The sequence below is a fragment of the Gopherus evgoodei genome, chromosome 8 (genome assembly GCF_007399415.2).
Source record: "Gopherus evgoodei ecotype Sinaloan lineage chromosome 8, rGopEvg1_v1.p, whole genome shotgun sequence".
Taxonomy (NCBI): domain Eukaryota; kingdom Metazoa; phylum Chordata; order Testudines; family Testudinidae; genus Gopherus; species Gopherus evgoodei.
The window spans coordinates 81201234-81223342 of NC_044329.1; the positions used below are offsets into that span (position 1 = coordinate 81201234).

The 22109-nt window shown below is 39.3% G+C and overlaps 1 protein-coding gene and 1 non-coding gene across 2 annotated transcripts in view; both read right to left on the reverse strand.

The window, feature by feature from the left end:
* PKN2 (protein kinase N2) overlaps positions 1–22109 on the reverse strand; it is a 137124-nt gene that overhangs the window by 11997 nt on the left and 103018 nt on the right. The window contains 13 exon segments of the mRNA XM_030572499.1: positions 323–465; positions 2853–2929; positions 3287–3349; positions 4080–4256; positions 8402–8493; positions 8574–8646; positions 8750–8886; positions 9412–9541; positions 9809–9983; positions 10295–10370; positions 10519–10662; positions 15664–15773; positions 16392–16529. Of these exon segments, the coding sequence (XP_030428359.1) occupies positions 323–465; positions 2853–2929; positions 3287–3349; positions 4080–4256; positions 8402–8493; positions 8574–8646; positions 8750–8886; positions 9412–9541; positions 9809–9983; positions 10295–10370; positions 10519–10662; positions 15664–15773; positions 16392–16529 (1535 nt within the window).
* Positions 17631–17790, reverse strand: LOC115656961. The gene has a single exon (XR_004001834.1). It is a non-coding gene; the product is annotated as a U1 spliceosomal RNA (small nuclear RNA).

A 22109-nucleotide genomic window follows, 5' to 3' on the forward strand; every position in this document is an offset into this window, starting at 1 on the left:
ATGAGCTACAATGATTTACACCTGCTGAAGATCTGGCCTATAGCCTATGGTGTTTTCTATTCCTCTATTTTTAACAACAAGCAGCAGCTACACCTTCAAGTTTTCTCATTAAGATACCGCATAAAAATCCATACAAAATACAGGATATGGAACCAGGCCTATATGATACAATAGCTGTAAGCTTAAAAAGGTAGGACATTCTAGAATTCGAGAGACTGAGATATCAAGTTTATTTTTGTAATCATGCTCGGTTTTGTAAGCTTGCTTACCCCATAAGACTTGGAAGTGCTATCAAATATTTTTTTGCTACAACTTTTCTTACCTCCCCAACTAGCATCTCATAGATGAGTACACCAAGACCCCACCAGTCCACAGCTCTTGTGTAGGATGTTTCTGTCAACACTTCTGGTGCAAGAAACTCTGGAGTGCCACAGAAGGTGCTTGTTCTATCTCCAAATCCCATTCCTGAAAAAATTACGATTTTCATAAGAAACAAGCCGTATTCTTACTATTCCCAAATAAACAACTGCTTCAGTCAGTAAGATGACTTCAACAAATGAGCTCAGTTTACAAATCTTTTCCCCGTTTGCCAGCTGTGCCAGCAGCATCTTGGCCCTGTGCATCAAGCTGATTCTCTGTTTGTACATAACTACCAGTAATGATGATTCTGCAAGCCAAATTAGCCCCTCAGTTAACACCTTGGTCATCACATTGAAGACAATGAACTTGGAGAGATGCAAAAAGTGGAACTTTGTAAAAAATTCTTGTGCACACGAAGAAACAGAACACATTTGTCATTTGCAGCACTGCAACCAGAGCAGGTAACAGAAGGAAAAAGTAGCAAACACTTACTTTTGACACTCAAATAAGCAAAAAAGATTAATATGTACGGTGAGATAATCTGTTGAATAAGGTTTCATTTTACATAATCATTTTTCACGGCAGAACTATATTTTAAATTATTAGGGTTTCTTCGACCAGATTCTAGCATATGATGTCAAAGTCAGAGAAAGTCTTGCACAGAATGTAGTTGAAGGTATACACAGTATATGAATAAGGCAATATAGCAAATCTTGGTTAAAGTTGCAATGATTATTATTTGTATTACCACAGTGCCTAGGGCCCTAGTTATAGACCAGGCCCCTATTGTGATAGGTGCTATATGTTACACCAGTGCTGACTAATGGTATTACTGTAGACATCACTATGTATCCATGTGAGCCGTGATACTAATACTCAAGGGCATCAAGGTGGTTGGGACTGTGAAAATGTATGGGGAAAAGTGTACTACCTCTTTAAGGGACAGACTGGAGCCAACAGCCTAGGGATAATTAAATAGGCCCTGCCACTTCCTGGAGCTGGGCTATTTAAACACACAAGTTGAGGGGAGTAGAAGCCAAGCTGGCTGCTGTGGGTGGTGCTCTCTCTCTCAGGTGCCTATAGATAAGCCTAAGCTGACTCAAAGACTTTGGTGTGAACTGTAAATCTGGAAGCCCTGAATAATAGTCCTGGTGAACTGTTCGTTGCAATGATTCCTGTCCTGAAACCTGATTAAAAAGTGACATGGCATTCGGTTAACTTATGTTGCTTCTCCGTGCCTTGGGCTGTTAAAGTGAATCTACTGCTGCTCTGCTTGGGGAAATTAAGGTGCAGCTCATCTGCAACACCGTATCAGACCACATGGAAGCATGCATGGACTGCCCACATCTTCAGAGTGACATACAACATTCCGTCCCCCCAAACATGCTTCTGAACAATTAAACAGTACTAGTGCAGTCTTCATGCTTTTTTACCCCATGCCCATGCCCCCAAAGTGTAGGATTAGCACTATGGCAATGGCACCAAGGGCTGTTGTGGTATTAGGAGGTTGTGGGTACAAACTCTGTGCCAGACTTTAAAGATGAACTGCAAAGAAAAAGAATGATTCTCCATGTTAATAAGTATCCTATAGAGCGCGACTTTATTGAAAAATGAGGAAATCTGTCTCTCTCATTGATCTTTTACATCTATAACATGACCCTTTGTCATTTTCTAGGAAGTTTATAGTGGAATAGTCGCATAGCTAGTATCAAAGATATGCAAATAATTCAACTGTAATCTTTGACCTACTGCCCTCAATTTACTAAATTCCATTTCCCACATTGCTGGGACCTGGAAAGTTGTAGGACAAGTAAAGCTAGCTGGAAAAGAAGGAAACAAATCCAGTTAGATTCCACCTGGTGATGGCCATCCCTCTCCCCCACCGAGTTGTTGGACAAGGGGACACATTCCCCAATGCAGGCAGAGAATCTGAATTACGGCAGCTAGATCTGTTTGTCTCATTTGCAAGAAAGCACCTCCAGCTGCTAGATGCCAGAAGCTGACTATTAAAATGCGTGTCCCTTTGAAGATATTTCCCTACTGCTCTATTTAGAGAGCTACTTCCACTGCACTTTGTTGTGTGAGATATTTGAAAGTTCTTGAAAGTGGACAATGAATCAGTGAGAAGGGAACAGTGACTTGGTGTAGATGGGAAGAAAACTAATGCTTCTAGATATTATTGGATGATGCTTCTAACAGGATGAAGTAATGTTTAGCAAAATGTGATATGACTTATTGTTAACAAGCTGATATGACAAACTAACAACCCTCTTGCGTACAGTCATTCTGGAGAAGAGACACACTCGGGTGATCTCCCCACTGAGGGTCTTTTGCTTCCACTGTTCTCCAGCTGAGAAGATTCTAGAGATACTTTTCTACAGTGATATATAGACAGAATAAATATGCTAGATGCTCCTACCTCCAGGATTGCTTCTCTGCTAACCATCAAGTGTAATCCCATTAAAAAAATCATTTAGAAGAAAAACAGTTACCTTCTTTGCAAAGGCCAAAGTCGGCTATTTTCACAAATCCTTCTGTATCCAGCAATAAGTTATCCAACTTCAGATCTCTAAAAAATGATATTTGAAAGTATATTGGAATTACTGATGTGCCTATAGTGGTACTCAATAATAATTATAATAATAATTCACTCTAAGGTAAAAAGGTTATTTAAAAATAAAAGAGCAGTGCAATGCCCCTCTTAAATTTTAGTTACCCCTTTCCTGATTTAAAACTTCTATCAATAACTTATGGTTTACACTCATAAGTATGTCAGAACAAACTTCCTCTCCTAGCATAGAATGAAATATAACAAATAAAAAGATAATGCTTCAGGTATGCAAATCAAGGAAGAGATGAAGAAAAACAGTGTTAAGCAAGGAGAAATGGTTAAAATTCCAGTCTTGAGGAAGTATCGATTACTTACCTATAAACTATTTTGTGTTCATGTAAATACTGGAGTCCAAGAACCACACACGCAGCATAAAACCTGTTTGAATAATTAAATAAAGCTAGAATTTCAGTCCTGCTTAATTAATCAATCTGTATTTTTATTAATTACTTTCAGAAGAGTGCAGACAGTCTGCATATAGAAACTTTTCAGAGAATTTTTTCTAATGTCTGATACATGTGGAATTTTATACAATTCCAAGTCAAAGCTTTAAAATATACCAGGAAAAAGTTTAGACAAAAAGTGTCCCAACCTGTAACATGTTTTTTCTGCCTATACTGTAGTCTTCTATTGCACCCACTGCTGAAGTATCCAACACTTCCCACTGAAGCTGGAGCATTTATATCATCTTTTCATTTCAACTAACATTTTAAACAGACTACTAATTCTTCGAAACAACATTTACAAATATTACATATTTACCTTTTAAGGCAATTTAGATTTAAGCATATTGGCACATAAGCTTGCATTCGGACAGCCTACAAAATGTTTTGACCATTCTAACCAAAACAGAAAATACTATTTTTATATATCTGTATCTATATCTATAATATTTATTTTTTCTAACTAGCTGAGCTGAATGTATTTTAACAAGGCTTTAATCTTTAGTCCATTTAAGATTATTGCAGTACTCAGTGAAGTGATCCAATACACAAGCCTGCAAAGGCAAGCAAAGTTGAATGTGTTGTTTTTTTTCAGCCCACTGAGACAAAACAATTTATATCAAAGCCTTTAAAAATTTAATGGTATTAACGGTGTGAACACTTACACTGCTCTTGGTTCAGAAAAGACATCAGTATGAATATGCATCATCAGGTCTCCACCAGCAGCATATTCCATTACAAAGCAAACATGATCTTTGGTTTGGAAACAAGCAAAAAGGTTCACCAAAAAGGGATGCCGTACACTATTCACAGTTTCAAAAATTCGCTTTTCACACATAAGGCTGCAAACAAAATATTTTAATAGCAAAATTTAACACTGATTGTTATATTACAAATTTCAGAACAATCAATTGACAAGACCTCCCTCATCCTCCCCCCCCAAAAGCTTTCATAATACCTAAATCTTTTTCTGCTTCGATATGATAGTCAAACACTAAACTTTCAAAGTGGAATGCAGGATTTTAACTGTACAACTTGACTGACTTTGAAGGGAGACATATGGCTAACATCTCATGAAACTCTTTGAAAGCATGCCTGTTAGAATTTCTCAATATGCCCCCAAATTTAAATAAAATATACTATTTAAGATCAATTGATACAAACGGTACTTTGCACGTAATATTCAAAAAGTGGGAAAACAATTTCATCGCATATTTTGGGCACAGAAAGCCAAAGTATTACTCCTGGTGTCTGCTATGAAAACCATTCCACGTAGAGTCTTATAATTCAGTTGTCTTTTTCTTTCTGCATGTCATGACTATCTATGCACACACACATATATTCTTTCATAGTGCAAAGCACCATAGAGTCAAATCACAATGAACAGTAAATAACACGAGTCACTGGCCAGCAATCTTCCTCCATATTTTGCAGTCTTCTCATAGCCTTGAGAAGCACACCATACTGTACCCTATCCAGTCAGCTGCATAGCTGAAAAACATCCACCATGGGTGCCCTTTGCCTCTGGCACCAATCCCTGCAAAATTTTCTTCAGCAATCTTCCTCCACTCCTCCAATGTCCTGCAAACTCAAGTTTTCTCTGTCTCATCATCTCGATTATATGTGTCTTCAGTTATGTTGTAAATTTGGGCGATTGTCTCCTGGCTAGTCATGAGTGAAGTATAGATAATGTGCATCAGTCCCCTATAACATTGCAATTCAAAGGCAATAAGCTTAATGTCCTGTTTCCTTAAAGTCCATGTCTCCCATACACATAAGATGCTGAAGGCAAGAGACTGCAGTAATTTCATTTTACACTTCACGGCAATATCTTCGCTTCTCCAAATGTGGCTGAGTGTCGCTGCAGCAATAGTCGTGAGTTCAATTCTATGTTGGATCGCTACATGATTTTTAACATCCTTTGTGGTCATACACTACACAAACATTTGAAGTGCTCAATGCACTTCAATGATTCCTCAGATTTGGGTAGAAATATTTTCACCTTTTCAAACAGATGTCACCATTGGCTTTGAATGTTATATCTTTAGATCTAATTTCTCTGCTTCCATTGCAACTCTTTCTAGCAATTTTTGCACCTCTTCTTGTGACAATCCAATCAGGTCAATATCACTAGTGAAACACAGATGTCTGTTGGTGGATAAAAAATTAGTCATCTCCTGTAAGTTTCCATCAGTGGCTCTTCTTAATATTTCTTCAAGATAACAGGTTGAAGAGGTTCATGAATAGCAAACACCCTGGCTGGCACCTATCCTCAAGTCAAACCAACTACTTTGCTCATGTCCCACAAATACGAAAGACATCATGCTTCCATAGAGGTTTACCTTCAGCCTTATTACATTGTCACCAACTCCGATCAGCCATAGGATTTCCCAATATGCTGTCAAACATCTTAGCAAAATCCACAAAAACTTCCATTGTTCTCCAGTACTCTCTCACCTAGCATATGCAAGTTGAACATTTGCTCCACTGTACCTCTTCTGGGTCTAAAATCCCTTGTTCTTCAGTCAGAATGTTCTCTGTCTTGGCTGCAATTCTCTTCAGGATGATATGCAGCAGTATTTTTCTAGGATGTATCATTGACATTTCCACAAAACAGCTGGGTCTCCCCTTTTATGAACAGGAACTATCAGGGAGTGTGTCCAAGTCTTCCAGACTCCCAAATCACAGTGACTAGCTTATGGTATGCCTGGATGACTCTCCAGGTTATCACAGTTAATTAATTCTGCTTGTATTTGTATGTTCGAGTGGGCTTTACTGCTTTTCAATGTCTACACCACATCCTCAGCTTTTTCAACTGTAGGTTGATCAGGATAAATCAAGCTCTCTTGTATAGATCTCCTCTGCCTTTTTCACTTCCATCTTAGAATTTGTTTCACTCATATTACAGAGTTCTTGGGTGAAAGGGTATTTTTCCTGCGAATAATCCTATATGAAAGAGTTCTGATGATCTGATAGGCCTTCCTAGTGGAATTTGCTACAAAGGATTTTGTATGTGATGCACTGTTCTTCAAGCCAAGCTTCTTTTGCCACTTTAATCAGTGAATCTTTTGCCACTTTAAATCACAATATGGGAATATTGCTCTCTCTTTTGCTTTCACCAGTCTTCCTTTTTGCTCTCTGTTTCCTTCAAAGATCAAATAATCATCTTGGTGATCCAGCTTTCTTCTTTAGGATGTGAACTCCTGGGGAAATATCCACGTTCTCGAATGAAGCAGGAAATGTTGTATTCTATATGACGTATGCTATGAGTGCAGAAGTCAGCAGCTTTTGTTCAGTTATCTTCTTGAATTCCACTTGTTTCATGGACTTTCAGTTTGTCAATGTTTAACACACTCTGAAGGTACTTGCATCAGACAGACCTGAAGAAGAGCTCTGTGTGGCTCTAAAGCTTGTCTCTAACCAACAGAAGTTGGTCCAATAAAATGTATTATCTTACCTCTATGAATACACAGATCAGTTTTTGTAGAGAACTGCAAACATAATATTCTAATTGGTTTGACATCCTAGAACCTCGACACGTATCTATCTATGTAATGTAGTTATTTCCCCACTTTTTGTATATTATACACAAGATGGACTTTTAAAACTCTACTGCCTTGGCCACATGGTTTGGAAAGTTCAGCTAGCTACTGAACTTCTCATTGAAGTTGGGCAGAATTCCCCAGTTTGTGTTTCTCTTTAGCTTGAAAAAGGAAGAGTGTCATCAAGTATGTCCCCAGTTTTGCCAAACAGAACTTTGATAAAAGTTTTAGAGGATATTATGCTGCATGTGCAAATGTCTCCTTTTGAAGCCCTAAGGGACAAAAATGAGAGGAACCTCTGTTGGCTTATAACCAAATGTTATCAAATTTCTTAGACCTACATACAAATAGTTAAGTCAAAGTGACTGTCCCTCCACACAAGCTCAACTCAGTGCTTCAAGAACTGATAGAAGCTCCTTCTGAAGCCCTTCATTCTGCTCACATATTTGTTGGAAGAGGATGCTGGAAATTTTGTCCATCCAAGAAGTTTCACTGGGACTAAGTGGTTTATAAAAAAAACCAATAACTCTAGGATTATTTTTCCGAGTAACTCTTGAATTAATATTTTAGTGTAGAGATGATTTTCACATTCAGTTGTAAACCTCAAATTGCTATAGAATGAGATCTCAACATTTATTTTGAAAGAGCAAAATCAGCCTGCAGATCCAATAAAGATGTGGTTTACTTTGGACTGCTAAGAAAGGAATGAGTTTCTAAAATCAATAAGTTTGTTCATCAGATTGCCTGTATTAGAGAAACAGCTGACCATTAGTTTTAGCTATATTTCTCCTTCTGCTTGATTTTATTCTTCTTATGGTCATGTTTATTTCCTGGACTCTGAAATTATAGGTTTTTTTAAACGTAAGAATAATGACCTGGAATTCAGGTTTTTTTTTTTAACCTCATCATTTCGATGTTTGGGCAATGACTGCTGAGGAAACATTCCTCAACATAGTAAGCTCCGACCATACCATAATGGCCCTACCCCGTGGTAGGGTAATTTATGTGTTCTCTCCCAAATAAAAAAGGAGACTAGTTACACTCAGGAGATCAACAAACTACGATGAAAGCCTCTAGTAACACTAATTCCTGTGTGTTAGGTTTCCCTTTACCTGCCAATATAAATATGAACTTAACAGTTCTTGACTGATACAAAACTCATGAAAATCAAATTTGCAGCTACAATGGGAAATTTCTCTTTCTACTGAAGTCACTTGAGAATATTTCATATGTATAACCACAATACTACTGTTTAATTAAATACAACTGGACTAAGAAACAAATACCTTACATGAGAATTCCTCTGCTAAATACAATCTGAACTCTCACTCTGGGCTCAGTAACATTACTCCGTTAAAGTCTATGATCATTTACAACCCAGTCACTATTTCCTGCAGAGGAAAAAATATACATCATCATGTATTAGTTACTTTCTTGAAACTGACCTGTCTACTTCATCACGAGCAACAATGTCTCCTTTCTTTAACGCTTTAATAGCAAACATCTCATTTGTGTTTTTGTATTCAGCCAGCAGCACCTGAAAGAGTAGATAAGTGATTTATTCAAACAGGTGAGTTTTTCTTTTTTGAATACACTTTTAATCATCAAAAAATTTACCTTTCCAAAATGACCTCTACCCAGTACAGCACAACACCTAAAGTCTTGCAGACTAAACTGAAATCTTTGTGTTCTGTAAAACAGCAATGAATGTAATAAGTTACAGAAAACTTCAAGTTAGGGTTAACAACAAAACATATAGTCAAAAGAACCAAAAAACCTAGTATGTTTTTTACCTTCTCTCTTCAGGCTCTCGTATGTTGGTACTCTTTATGTCTGTGTGTGGAATTTCAGGGTCACAAATTATTTCAGCTTGGAGTTTTGAAACACTACTATCTCTCTCATTTTCAAAATCAAAAGTAGCTTCTGCAACCTGTGAAATATGTAGAAGAAACAGAAATCTGAAGATTTAGAAAATGAGACTGCTGAAGAATGAAGAAATGTACTATATTTAAGGGAAGTGAAGTAAAAAATATTGCAAAACTTCAACTGTGTGAAATTAAAAATACCAAATTACCCTAAAATACTATATTTACTGACAGGCCTCTGTTAAATCCTATTCTTCTAAAGTCATTCCACTCTTTGTGAATACTAACACACATCTCTATAAATCGCAGGAATTGGGTTTTGGGCCTATAAAGCTACCAGTAGGAAAACAGTGTGACAAACACTTAAAAAGCATGGAAAAAGGCCAATCTCTATAGCCAGTATTAAAACATACCATGTGCAATTATGTACAATTTGATAAAATTTCACACACACCAATTGTAGCGTTCTCTATTTAAAACAGAAGGAAATAAATGCATTGTAACTACAAATGTTGTAACACAAATATTAAATATTTGATTAAAAACGTGACATGCTATGCAACACTTTATGACTAGTTTAAATGTCTTGCCTGAATGGGTGTATCTGGTCCCTTTTTCTCAGATGAAGAGTCACATATTTCTCCAAGGGACGATGCACGGGGTGGAGCAGGCGGAGGTTCAGGTTCAAGTTCAAAGTCCAGTTTGGCTACAGGCGAGTCACTTACAGAAAAACAAATCCACTCTGAGTACAATGGAGACTGTTTTACTAGTATTAAAAATACTTAAGAAAAACCTGTTTTAATCTGTTTTTAGAAAATCTTACTTTTTCCTTTTTTAAATAAATACAACAAATGGATGTCCAACCAGAAAATGTCAAGGTTTAAATTTTGTAGAATAAATAAGGAAGATTTTTCATTTACATGAGTAAATAAGAATTGCACCATTACTTTTATATGTAAATCTGGCTCCAAAATCTTAGACATTTACCTAGCTGACCGTGCTAGTTCAGGAATGCATGTATCAACCACTGGCACTGTAGCAGGCACAGAAGCTTGAGGGCTGAAGGTACCAGAATGATTTACTGTAGGAATAGCCCTTCTCACCAGCCTTCCCCAAGTGGCAATATTAATATTCATTTGAGGAGCTCTGAGAAATGTTTTGCCTGTAGATATTGTGAATAAAGAAAATAGAGCACAAGTAATTTCTTTACATATCACCAAAAGCTATAATTAAAATTCATCAGTTTATAATTTATGGAGAACAAACTGAATTTGTCATGTTCCTTAGCAATTTTCAATGATTTACCATTAAATGCTACTGCATAATTCTAAACAAACATTTCTGAATGTAATATTAAAAGATTTAACTATCACTAACTTTATTTGCAATTATATTTTAGGACAGTGCATAAAAACATGCAAAAACTACATTTTTAGTTTTATAATTTAATTTTAATTCGTAATAAATTGTTACCTTGTTGTTTTGAAAAAATTTTCTTCTGTCTCTGGAGTTTTGGTCTTCTTTCAATAACTGGATTAAAAAATGTAACCTGCAGTTCAGATAATTTGTATATTACAATTCCACTTTCAGAATATAATGCATTCTTAAGAGTTTATTAAAAGCCATTTAAAATATTCTGCAATTTAATTATTTCAAATGTGGTTGAGTTTTTGCATTAAGTAAGTTTTTGCTCTTACCTCTGCAAATAGAGTACCCTGTGGTTCAAGATAGAGACACATGCCATGTCGCTGGTTGTCTAAGAAATCTTCTAATCTCAGAAACTTCACGGCGCACAGAGACCTCCAATCACGCCAATAAACTGAAATTTCTAGTTCACGTGACTACAACGGTAAACGAACAAAAGAAGTGTTACTTACTAGTTGCCTCTGTGCAGTCATACTTACGGGCTCTAGCTCCTCTAGTGTTGAGGTGGAGATCTCTATACAAAAGCTGGGGATGCAGGAGCACTCTCACATTAGGATGATGTAATTGGCTCAGTCTACATAAAGGAGTGCACCCTCCCTTCCACCTTAAGTCACCTCAGCTTCTCCTCCTTAGCCTCTAAGGCAGAGGTGAAGCTGGGTGCACAGTGTGAATGCAGGGGCAACTCTTGAAGAATAACAGCTACCATTAAATAACCATTCTTTTTTCTACTAGTGTCTCTGTGCATGATTAGCGAGCAGCGTCCCCATCAGAGGATGGTGGGTGAGGATATCTAGGCAAAAATGGGCTGCTCCACCATCTTACCAGATTGAGCACTGGACTGCAATGCCAAGTCCATACTTTTTAAGTAAATATTGCTGATTCATCAGAACTCTATGTTGCTGACTTGCAAATCTTTGCAACAGGCACCTGTCTCAGACAAGCTACAAAGGCAGGTGTGGCCTTAGTAGAGTATCTTCAAGTCAAGAGGCACTGGTTTCCTTGCAAAGGAGTAACACTACTCAATACACCCCTTAATTCAGTCTGAAAGAATTAGATTATTAATAGGTTTCCCCTTTCTCCAGTAATAAATCTGTTAGATTTTAGGAAAGACTTAATCCTCTCTAAGTAATAGCACACTGCTCTTTTTATGTGTTAAGGGGTGCAAGTGGGACTTGTTTTGGTGAACATGGCATTAGAGTAAGAAAACGGAGGACAACATAAAATGACAGATGGAAGTCTAGGAGTCCCATAGTGTAGTTATATCTAGACATGACATCTTGGTAATTTGCCCTTTGTAAACTTAAAGAGATGGAATAATAGGCTTTCCTCCCAACAGCATTCAGTCTATGCTCCTCTCCGTCCAAGGGTTCAGACAGGGACCCTTTTAGGAATCTGCAGAGGGATATTGTAACAAAATTGGTGATCCTTGAAGGCACAAAACATACAAGACTAGCTCTTTTTGAAACTGGGAATGAGGGCAGAGAGCCAAATGTCCTTTGCTGAATTGAGTAGTCATGGAAAAATAGGAAATGTGACATTATCTTTTGTCTTGCCATTCCATGATGTCAAAAGAGAATCAGATGACTCTGGTGCTGAAACCCGTCTGACACTAAAGAGCGTCAGCCATTCTTCCCATCAGCTCTTGAAACCACTTCAGTCCATCTCTACTCCTGATGAACGAAGTCCCAATTTATCCATCAGAGTGTTGGTATAGTCCCTTATGGGGGACTCCTCCATTTTCCCTAAAGGAGCTTCCTCCCATTCATGCCACTCTTCTTGAGGCAGCAAAGATGCTAGTGCTGACAGCTGCTCGTCACAGCTATTCCAACTCAGACATGGCTGTCCTCAAAGGCAGCAGTGCCAGAAATGAGGCTAAGCCTGGGAAAAATGTCTGCTCCAATGGAGCTGTCTCCTTTGACAGGAAAGGTCAATGTGATTGCCAGTGCCAAAGTGGGTGCCATGCTGGTTTTGGTGGCATCAAGCAAAATCTTCACTGATGCCTGAACGTAGGGCCACACCAACAGTTGAAGGGGGCCCTTGTATAAGGTCTTTCCAGGCAGATAGGGCTTTTGGTCAAGGTGGAGGTGGAGGTGAAGAAGAAAGTTCACCACTGTTACAAAGGCTACTTGTTAGGAGTAATTCACAGAGCAAGAGTCAATCGTGTAAAAATAGTTTGATATATATGTATGCTATTTGTGGGACAGTTTAACACACTTCAATACTTTGTATAAAATTATAATTTCAGAAAAAAATTTAGACACTAACTCCCACCCATAAATACCTGGTATATTACATCTCAGTCACTGGGTAGCCTGTGGTCATTTGAGCAATTCTGCATAGTAACTCTAGAACCAGGTATGTGTTTGCAGAGCATTTTGTGGCTCACATGGGGTAAATTCTAAGTTTTCAACTAACTGGAACTGTTGATACATCCTGCTATGTAAGACCCCAATCTCAGTAATTTTTTCAATCCTATGTGCTTGTTATGAAAGATGCTACCAAAAGTAAAGAGCAATACTTCACAAAATAACAACAACACTCTATGGAATTAGTTATAGCAATAGACAGCAGGACAAACTGGTGTACGGTAATAAACTGAAATAAACGATAGTGTGACAAAGTTCCTCCTCTACCTTGGTGAGTCCTGTGCTTATTGGTGGATTTGCTCACCTCACAGATTTACCCTGGAGGTCAGGAAACAGCCTAGAGACCTTCCCCTCTGGTAGAAGCCACAGTCCAGGTTAATTCCTCCTGTGTTTGACCAGGAGTTGGGAGGTTTGGGGAGAACTCGGCCCCGCCCTCTATTCTGGGTTCCAGCCCAGGGCCCTGTGGACTGCAGCTATCTAGCGTACCTCCTGGTACAGCTGCGCGACAGCTACAACTCCCTGGGCTACTTCCCCATGGCCTCCTCCCAATACCTTCTTTGTCCTCACCATCAGACCTTCCTCCTCATGTCTGATAACACTTGTACTTCTCAGTCCTCCAGCAGTATGCCTACTCACTCTCAGCTTCTTGCGCTTCTTGTTCCCAGTTCCTCACGCGCACACTTCCTCTCCTCTGGCTCCCTTTTGCCTGACTGGAGTGAGCCCTTTTATAGCATCAGAGGGGCCTTAATTAGTCAGGTGCTTAACAGCCTCACCTGACTCTTAGCAAGTTAATTGGAGTCAGGTGTTCTCATTAGCCTGGAGCAGCCCCTGCTCTCGTCACTCATGGAACAGAAAACTGCTTATCCAGTGGCCAGTAAATCTCCCTTCTACTACTCTGCTGTTCCCAACTGGCCTGGGTCTATCACAGTAGCTATGTTTTAAAAGAAACAATGGAAGAGGGAGAAGACATGTAAGTATAAGGATGATGACGATTAGTGGCGTTTATTCTCAAGGCTAAATATGACTCTTGGTAACCAAGACCACAGGGCCCCATATATAAACCATACTACTTCTGTTTTCAGAGTATGCAGTCTGGATTGTCCCAATGGGGGCAAATCTGCCCGTTTCCTAATAAGAAGGAATTCACTTTTAACTTCAGAGAGGGGGAACCACAAATCAGCAAAACTGAAGACTCCCTTTGGAATATATCTCAGAGGGAACATTTGAGGCAAATCAATCTGAAAATTAACCCCAATTTATTTTGGAGCCTAACTTTAGGGTTTTGTTTTTTGCTTTTTAAAAGGTCTTGGTATATATACACAAAACCACACAGATTCAAGTACAAAGTAAAGCTTAATTAGGCCTCAAAACATTAAACGGACAAAAGGAAAGGGTAAAGAAATGTGAAGCATGCAATCCTGTTCTATACTTGTTTCCTAAGAATTACATGTAGGAGATAAAATTGTTCTGAAACTTCACAAGTGCTTCCACCAATTTGTGTGAATTCTGATTATATTCATGAAGATATAGAATTACCAGCTGTCTACTTTTAGATAGTACATGAACAAACATTGTGGAAGTTTCCACATCTGAACTGTATTCTGTAACACCTGCACTATGGTCCCAGACACGTCAAACAAAATTATCAGTCTTGTTCAGGTTTTCCAAACTGTGTAAGACCTAAGCAAAGCATCCATCATTTTGGGCTAGGATGAGCCTAAATATTTTTATCTGAGACCATTAGCAGTGGCTAATGGCTGAGAGAAATCCCTGCCCCTAAATGCAGTCCTTCTCTTGGACCTGACAGAAAAGGAGCGCACCAAGGTGGACCCCTGGGACTGGTGGTAAGCCCATGGGTCCAGAAAGGCCCCTGGGTCGGCATCTGAGCTGGTACCTGCCATTGTGGTGGCCACGGTACCAGGGGAATGGTTTGGGTCATCCCAGCTGACTGGGAGTGCCGGTGGCTATGGGGCCCATCGCTGGCAGGGTTCGGTGCTAGGGTCCCAGAGTCAACGGTGCCTACTGTTGAACTGGAGGGGCGGTACGGTCTTGCACTGGTTTCCCTCCCTTGGGCTCACATTCCCCTGTGTGGGAAGGGGAGCACCCCCTATGAGTCTTCCTGTGCTGCTGCTTCCGGACAGTAGACTGTGAGCAGTGCCAAGATTGATCCTGCGTCATGCTCAGCGTAAGGAAATGCCGGTGCCGAGGGTCTCTGCTCCCAGAGTCCTTCCTCGGCATCTCCTGGACCAAAGCCAGCGTGCTGCGCACCAACACTGAGGAGCCCGATGCCGTGTCCACAGAGCTCGACTCAGACTGAGGGAAGAGAGCTGCTTCCATTAACAGCAACTTTAGTCTGTGATCCCTCTCCTTCTTTGTGCGGGGGCAAAAACTCCTACAGATCTTGCACCTGTCTGCTTGATAGGACTCCCCCACCAAGCACGTTAGACAAGCCAAGTGCAGGTTGGCCTTTGGGATAGGCTTCTGGCAAACTCTGCATGGCGTAAGCCCCTGGATCCAAGGCATGCCCCAGGCCCAGGAGAGGGATGGAGAAGCGGGGGAGGAAAACACCCCCCAGTACCCCAAATCCAGTCTAACTAACTACAACAATTCTTAAAACTATCTTTAACTATTTACAGAACATATGCTAGAGGATCACTCATTGAAGATGAAAGATGAAACAGTCCAATGACTGCCACTGACGGTAAGAAGGAACTGGAGAAGCGTTGGATCGGCAGGGCCCTATATGTGGTGCCATGAAGGTGCGACTCCAGGGGGCTCCAGAGCTGACCCAACGGGTACTGTTGGGGGAAAAAACCTTCTGGCGAACCGTGCACGCACGATGTACGCACTTAACTGGAATTGATATGAGCAAACACTCGAAGAAGAATCAACACTTCATGCCATGAAACCGCTTCCATAAACAACAGGAATACTTGTATACATGGAATCTGAATAGGTTCATAACAGTTGAAAAGAAAAAAGACACAGAGAAGCATGAAATTAATCTATGGAACTGACAATCGCCATCAATGGAAACAGTAGTGTTTTTACCCTGTCTAGTTCCAGTGTAAACTTCTGATCCCATGACTGATTGGAAATAGGCTTCCAGCTAGTTTGACCAACCACAGTGTTGTCCAGCTTCAATACAGCACAGATTTCATCTGTAAGTAAGTTACACAAACTCAGCTGAAAGGTATAAGAGGATTTTCCACAAAAACAAAAAAACTTCAGTGTTAATGCCTTACTAAAAAATACCATTATGCCCACATGTACCAATTACATTTAGGATTAAGAATTTTTGATCCATCAACATATCAAATGAAAAGCTAGACCATTTTTAAGTTTGAAATCCATTTCTCAGTTATACAAGTCACAAATATAAAAACGCACTTCTCTCAAAAACATGTGGGTATGCGGTTGGTAAATCTGATGAAGTTTTGAATTCTCTTACTCTCTTCCCTTCCGTCATTCATCCTGTACAGTAGCAACAGCCCCACCAAGAACCTCTCTTAACACTTTGGTAACATTTAAAACAATGTCAATTTTTGTTTTACTGCCATCTTTCTTCCTGAGCAATATGCATAACAGGACAGGAAGTGATTGCTTGAGGTTTAGCTGTAATAAAGGTATAGTCACTTGGCAAGTTTTATACTGCAGGTCTTTTTTAAGCAAACAATTAACTTCTTCTGAGCATTTCAACTAAACTGTTTAAAAAATAAAAAATACTAAACTGGACAAATCATCTGTTTTCAAAAGGTTTCGACTACTCCCACTTTTACTTTTGCTTGTTCTGCTCATGAAAGACGATCTGGCTTCACTTGGACTCCAGCCAGGCAGAGTAATTGACGAAGCTTTTGATCGACCAGGGACGTTTTCCAGAATATCTTGGCAACCCATGAGCCTTACTTCTAAAGTACCTGAAACAAGATAAACAATTGCTTTTGTCACACACTAAATTCTTATTTGTACACAGTGCAATGATTAGTGAATGATTTCATATTAGAACCTCACATTCTGAACTATACAGAGGTTACTTAATAATAGAATTAACAGATATTTGCTTCAGATAAGTGATGAGAGACTCAAGTTAGTACTGTTAATTTATTGGAAGGAAATCCACTGAAATTAAAAACATCAATATTAAACAATTATGGAATCAAACATCAGCAGGGGTTACAATTCATTGGTATAGCACAAAGCAATTAAAAAAAATCTATTTGGTTATGCTTACATGTAAAGATCTTAATTCTTAATATTTAAGCAAAAGAATATAAACAGAACTGATAACTACATCAGTAGGGAAGAAGATAAATTGTCAACTGAAATGTAAAGAAAAGGCAATTTTCTCACAAATGACAGCTGTGTTAATATTCAATTTAGGGAACAGATACAATGATGTCTACTGTACACTAGCAAGCATTCTTCAATAAAATGTGATAACAAGCAACACTAGAAAGTAAATAATTTATTTTCTGAATGAGGGCACATGTATTGAAGCACGGCAGGTTTTATTTTTCGTAGAAAAAAACCTCCAGGAAACCCAAATACTTATTATGTTGAGTATGAAAGCATTAAGTTATGAAAATATTGAGATGCTTACCTATGTACAGCAATTAAAGAGATACTGTCATGTCATATTTGATCCAAAATTTAGGTAATTAAAAATAATCTTTTCTAAAACCCAACAGCAATGAAAACCTATGAATGTTTTTAAAATATAAAGCTTCTAACAAGGTTTCTAGATAGCATTATAATGCTATTTTTGTAACCCAAACATTGCAGTATTGTGCTAATGCAAAAAGAGAAACTGACTTTAAATAGACTGGCAACTCCATTTTATTTCCCAAGTTGTTAAAAATACAAATAAGTACGTAGATCAATGGTGAAAGCTAAATTAAATTTTTTGAGTTTTCAATTTAATAAGAAAATTTAAAATTAATACTCTGTTGAAGGGACAATTTCAGCTTACTAAAAATTATATAACTAAAATAAAGTAGTTGCTCTCCCCCCCCCCACCCCAGGGGAGAGCACGAACACAGTCTCCCACTACCACAAATTATGCAGTCGAGTTTCCAGCATTTGGGGAAATCGCAAGGGTCAGCACACCCGCAGTGCAACGGATGAGCCTCACCCTGGGAAAACTACCTTCGTGATCATGGTATCTCCCCTGAAGAGAACACCAGCGTGCTTTTTTTTAAGTGACTAATGATACTACTAGTTTGCTGAAGAAACATTAAGAAATCTAATTTTGTTCCTGCACACTGAACTCACGAGTTAAATATATGCATAATTTAATATTTCTTGATCTCTTGTAACTTAAACATATCTGGATTTGCTGAAGAACATGGTCTTTTACACAGTGGGTATGAGGCTTTCAGGCTACTTCCCAATCCCTACCCTCTCTGCAGCAACATGATAATGTCTGAATTAACACTACATCCAATGGACATCGAAGAAGACACCCTCCTCCTTCTGGAGTTAGAAATTTTCATATTGATGCAATCAAATTCATTTAAAACTTGTGGACAAACAGACTTTGGCCAGCAGGACCACCTTGATTATTTAGTCTGACCTCTTGCACATTGGGTGGAGGAGGTTCTGTGGTCTGCACTCTTGTAATAGACCCATAACCTCTTGCTGAGTTACTGAAGTCCTCAAATCATGATTTAAAGATTTCAAGTTACAGAGAATCCATCATTTACTCTAGTTTAAACCTGCATGTGACACATGCCCCCTGCTGCAGAGGAAGGCAAAAACCTCCCACAATCTCGGGCAATCTGACCTGGGGAAAATTCCTTCCCAGTCCAAAACATGGTGGTCAGCTAGACCCTGAGCATTTTGGCAAGACCGAAACAGCCAGACATCTGAGAAATTATTCTCTGTAGTAACTCAGAGCCCTCCCCATCTAGATTCTCATCACTAGTCTTTTGGGCATATTTGCTACTAGCACTCCCAGATCAACTATGTGTCATTGAAGGCAGTCCCATCCCCCCACAACTCTATCAAACTCAGTGTTGAAGCCAGTTAGGTTTCCCCCCTCCCCAATGCTCCATCTGAAAGACAACAGTAGGTGCTCAGGATATTTCTTCAAAGGCCTAAAATGTGGACAGATTTTAAAGTGTTTGATGACATGAAAGTCTTCAGCATTTAACACATTTCATGTAATAAAAGCATTTTTCCTTTAAATGAAGATTTAGAGTCTTTTCTTGCAGTGTATCAAGGGACGTCACCAACTAATAAGTATATTAGTCTGAAAAACCATTAACTATATTTGAATTATACTAATCTTCAGAGGTGCTGGAACTAGGGGTGCTGGAGCTCCCTCTGGCTTGAAGTAGTTTTCATTATATACAGGGCTTATAGTTTGGTTCAATGGCTCTTATTATCCCCACTATACAAATTGTTCCAGCATCCCTGCTAGTCTGCAGTCCTCCACCTGCAGCTGCCATGTAATGAGCACAGTGTGGTGTTTGGTAAGCATGAGTGTGTAAGGACTCTGCTTTATTCTGCATCAGTTCCTAATGGCTGTGCTTAGTAAGATCTTCACAGCACCCTGCTCAGACTCTTTCTGGGAAGCTCAGCCCTTAAAGGCACAGTCCTCAATACCACAGGCAGCTAGTGGTACTTGTCTCATCCTCAACCAAATGACAGCAACAAGCCAGTGATGTCACATCTTCTCTGAGGCTGACATCACTGTCTGGGAGCAATAAAACCCCAATTAACCAAGCCATGTTGTCTGGAATAATTTTTGATTATTCAGGGAATTAATATATAACTTACTCAGGAGTCTGTTCCAGTTGAGGGCAAAATATATGCACGATTATTTGCAGCACTAATGAGATAGTTCAGTTTACAAAAAAAGTAACCAATTTCCTTTGCTGCACTTCAGTGTGTCTTGCATTTTTTTAAATTCACTTTTTCTAGACTGTCAGATAATTAATGAAACTATCAGTAAGAAAAATTTAAAGATTAACTATTTTGCCACGTATCTTGATAGAGGATTATAATTTAAGAGAAAGAAAAAATTGTTTAAAAGCAAGAGTCAGGACATTAATTATATCCAGGGACACTGAAATCCCCAGTGCTCCAGTAAAAATCCCTAGTGAAATCACATTGATTTGGAGAAAGACTGTGCTAAATCTGTAAAAACACCACAGAGATAGCCAGAGGGATTTGCAGAACTTTGTATCTCCACTTTTTGTCCAGTTGTTACATTTCTTATTTGATCTAAATGCAAGACAAGAAGAATCATTCCAAGTTATTAACATTAGTGCAGCCTGGCATGCAAAGAAAAGTTTGTGCTTGTTTTATTAATTTTTTAAAAATTAAACTCATAAGGCCAAACTCTGCCCTCAGATATACACATATGGCCCCTGTTTTGCAAAGACAGATTTTGACTTCCTGTATTTGTTTTTTTTTTTTTTTGGAGGGGGGGGAAGGGGGTTTAAACTTCCTCTGTTACAGTTCAGTTTAGCAGTTAAAGATAAAGTCATGTAGGGGAAAACAAAGAAAAACAGCTCGATTAGTACTTCTAATTTGGTAGTTTATTTAATAATTCAGTAAACTCAGCATATCTGAATACAGTTTTATTCAACACCTGCTTCAAGTAAACAAACTAAAATTTGAAGGGATGTAGTTGAGATCTTCATTAAAAACATACCAAATCTCTTGAAAACTTCTTTCCTTTATGAGGTTCCACAATTCAAGACAAACAGCATCTCTGAGACATTGACTGACTATATAGTCTTGACTTTCATAACTCACTATGCAGATATTTAGTCTTGTGAATACTAACACTTAATTCCTCATATTTAGCTATTTTAATCTCGGAAAGCCATTAGCACAAATAAATAGAGAGCTTAATATTTTTGTGCATTTCCATTAGGGAATATTTTAAAATTTCTCTACTTTATAAATACAGTTTTATTTTATTTTATTTTTTTAAACATAAATCTTGCCTTCTAGGGAGCCACTGAAATCTAGTGGATAAGGCATGGGGCTGGGAGGAGACCTGAGTTCTATTCCCACTTCTGCCACTGACTTGGTATGTGACCTAGGCAAGTCATTTAACTCCTCAGCACCTCAGTTTCCCCATCTGTAAAATGGAGATAATCACACTTATTCACCTTAATAATGCACTTGATAATCTAAAGATGAAAAGTGCTAGCATTATTCTAGAGAGACCTACTTAAGGACCAGAACATTTCTTTTTTTAATTGAACTTTGTACATATCAAATATATTTAAGGAACCTCAATTCTATCAGGCACTACAAACACTAAAGCAGTGGTTTCCAAACTTTTGAACTGGTGACCCCTTTCACACAACAAGCCTCTGAGTGAGACCCCCCGTTATAAATTAAAAATACTTTATATATTTAACACCATTATAAATGTTGGAGGCAAAGCAGGGTTTGCGGGGAAGGCTGACAGCTCACGACCCCCACCCATGTAACAACCTCACAACCCCCTGAGGGGTCCCGACACCCAGTTTGAGAACCCTTGCACTAAGGTCTTTATGTTTATATAAAATTATGTAATATCTTTACTAAATCTAGCTTAACATTTTATTGTGTGCGTTTTGGTCATATATCCTACAACTATTTTGTTTTTAAAAAGCATGTAAGAAAAGACGGTTACTCACCGTTGTAACTGTTGTTCTTCGAGATGTGTTGCTCATATCCATTCCAGATAGGTGTGCGCGCCGCGCGTGCACGTTTGCCGGAAACTTTTTACCCTAGCAACTCCAGTGGGCCGGCAGGTCGCCCCCTAGAGTGGCGCCACTATGGCACTAGATATATACCCCTGCCGGCCTGCCCGCTCCTCAGTTCCTTCTTGCCGGCTACTCTGACAGTGGGGAAGGAGAGCGGGTGTGGAATGGATATGAGCAACACATCTCGAAGAACAACAGTTACAACGGTGAGTAACCGTCTTTTCTTCTTCGAGTGATTGCTCATATCCATTCCAGGTAGGTGAATCCCAAGCCTTACCTAGGCGGTGGGGTCAGAGTGAGAGGTCGCGGCCTGGAGCACTGCAGAGCCAAAAGGCCGCATCATCTCTGGACTGCTGAACCAGGGCGTAATGGGAAGCAAATGTGTGGACCGATGACCAGGTTGCCGCCCTACAAATCTCTTGGATTGGCACGCGGGCAAGGAAAGCCAGCGATGACGCCTGCGCTCTGGTGGAGTGAGCAGTCACACGGCCCGCCGGAACGTGGGCCAGGTCATAACAGGTCCTGATACAGGAGGTAACCCAGGAAGATATCCTCTGCGAGGAAATCGGTAGCCCCTTGACCCGGTCCGCTACCACCACGAATAACTGGGGGGGACTTGCAGAACGGTTTGGTCCTGTCCACATAAAATGCTAGCGCCCGACGGACATCTAGCGAGTGGAGCTGTTGCTCCCTGCGGGACGAATGAGGTTTTGGGAAAAAGATGGGGAGGAGGATCTCTTGGTTAATGTGGAAAGCAGAGACCACCTTGGGAAGGAAGGCCGGGTG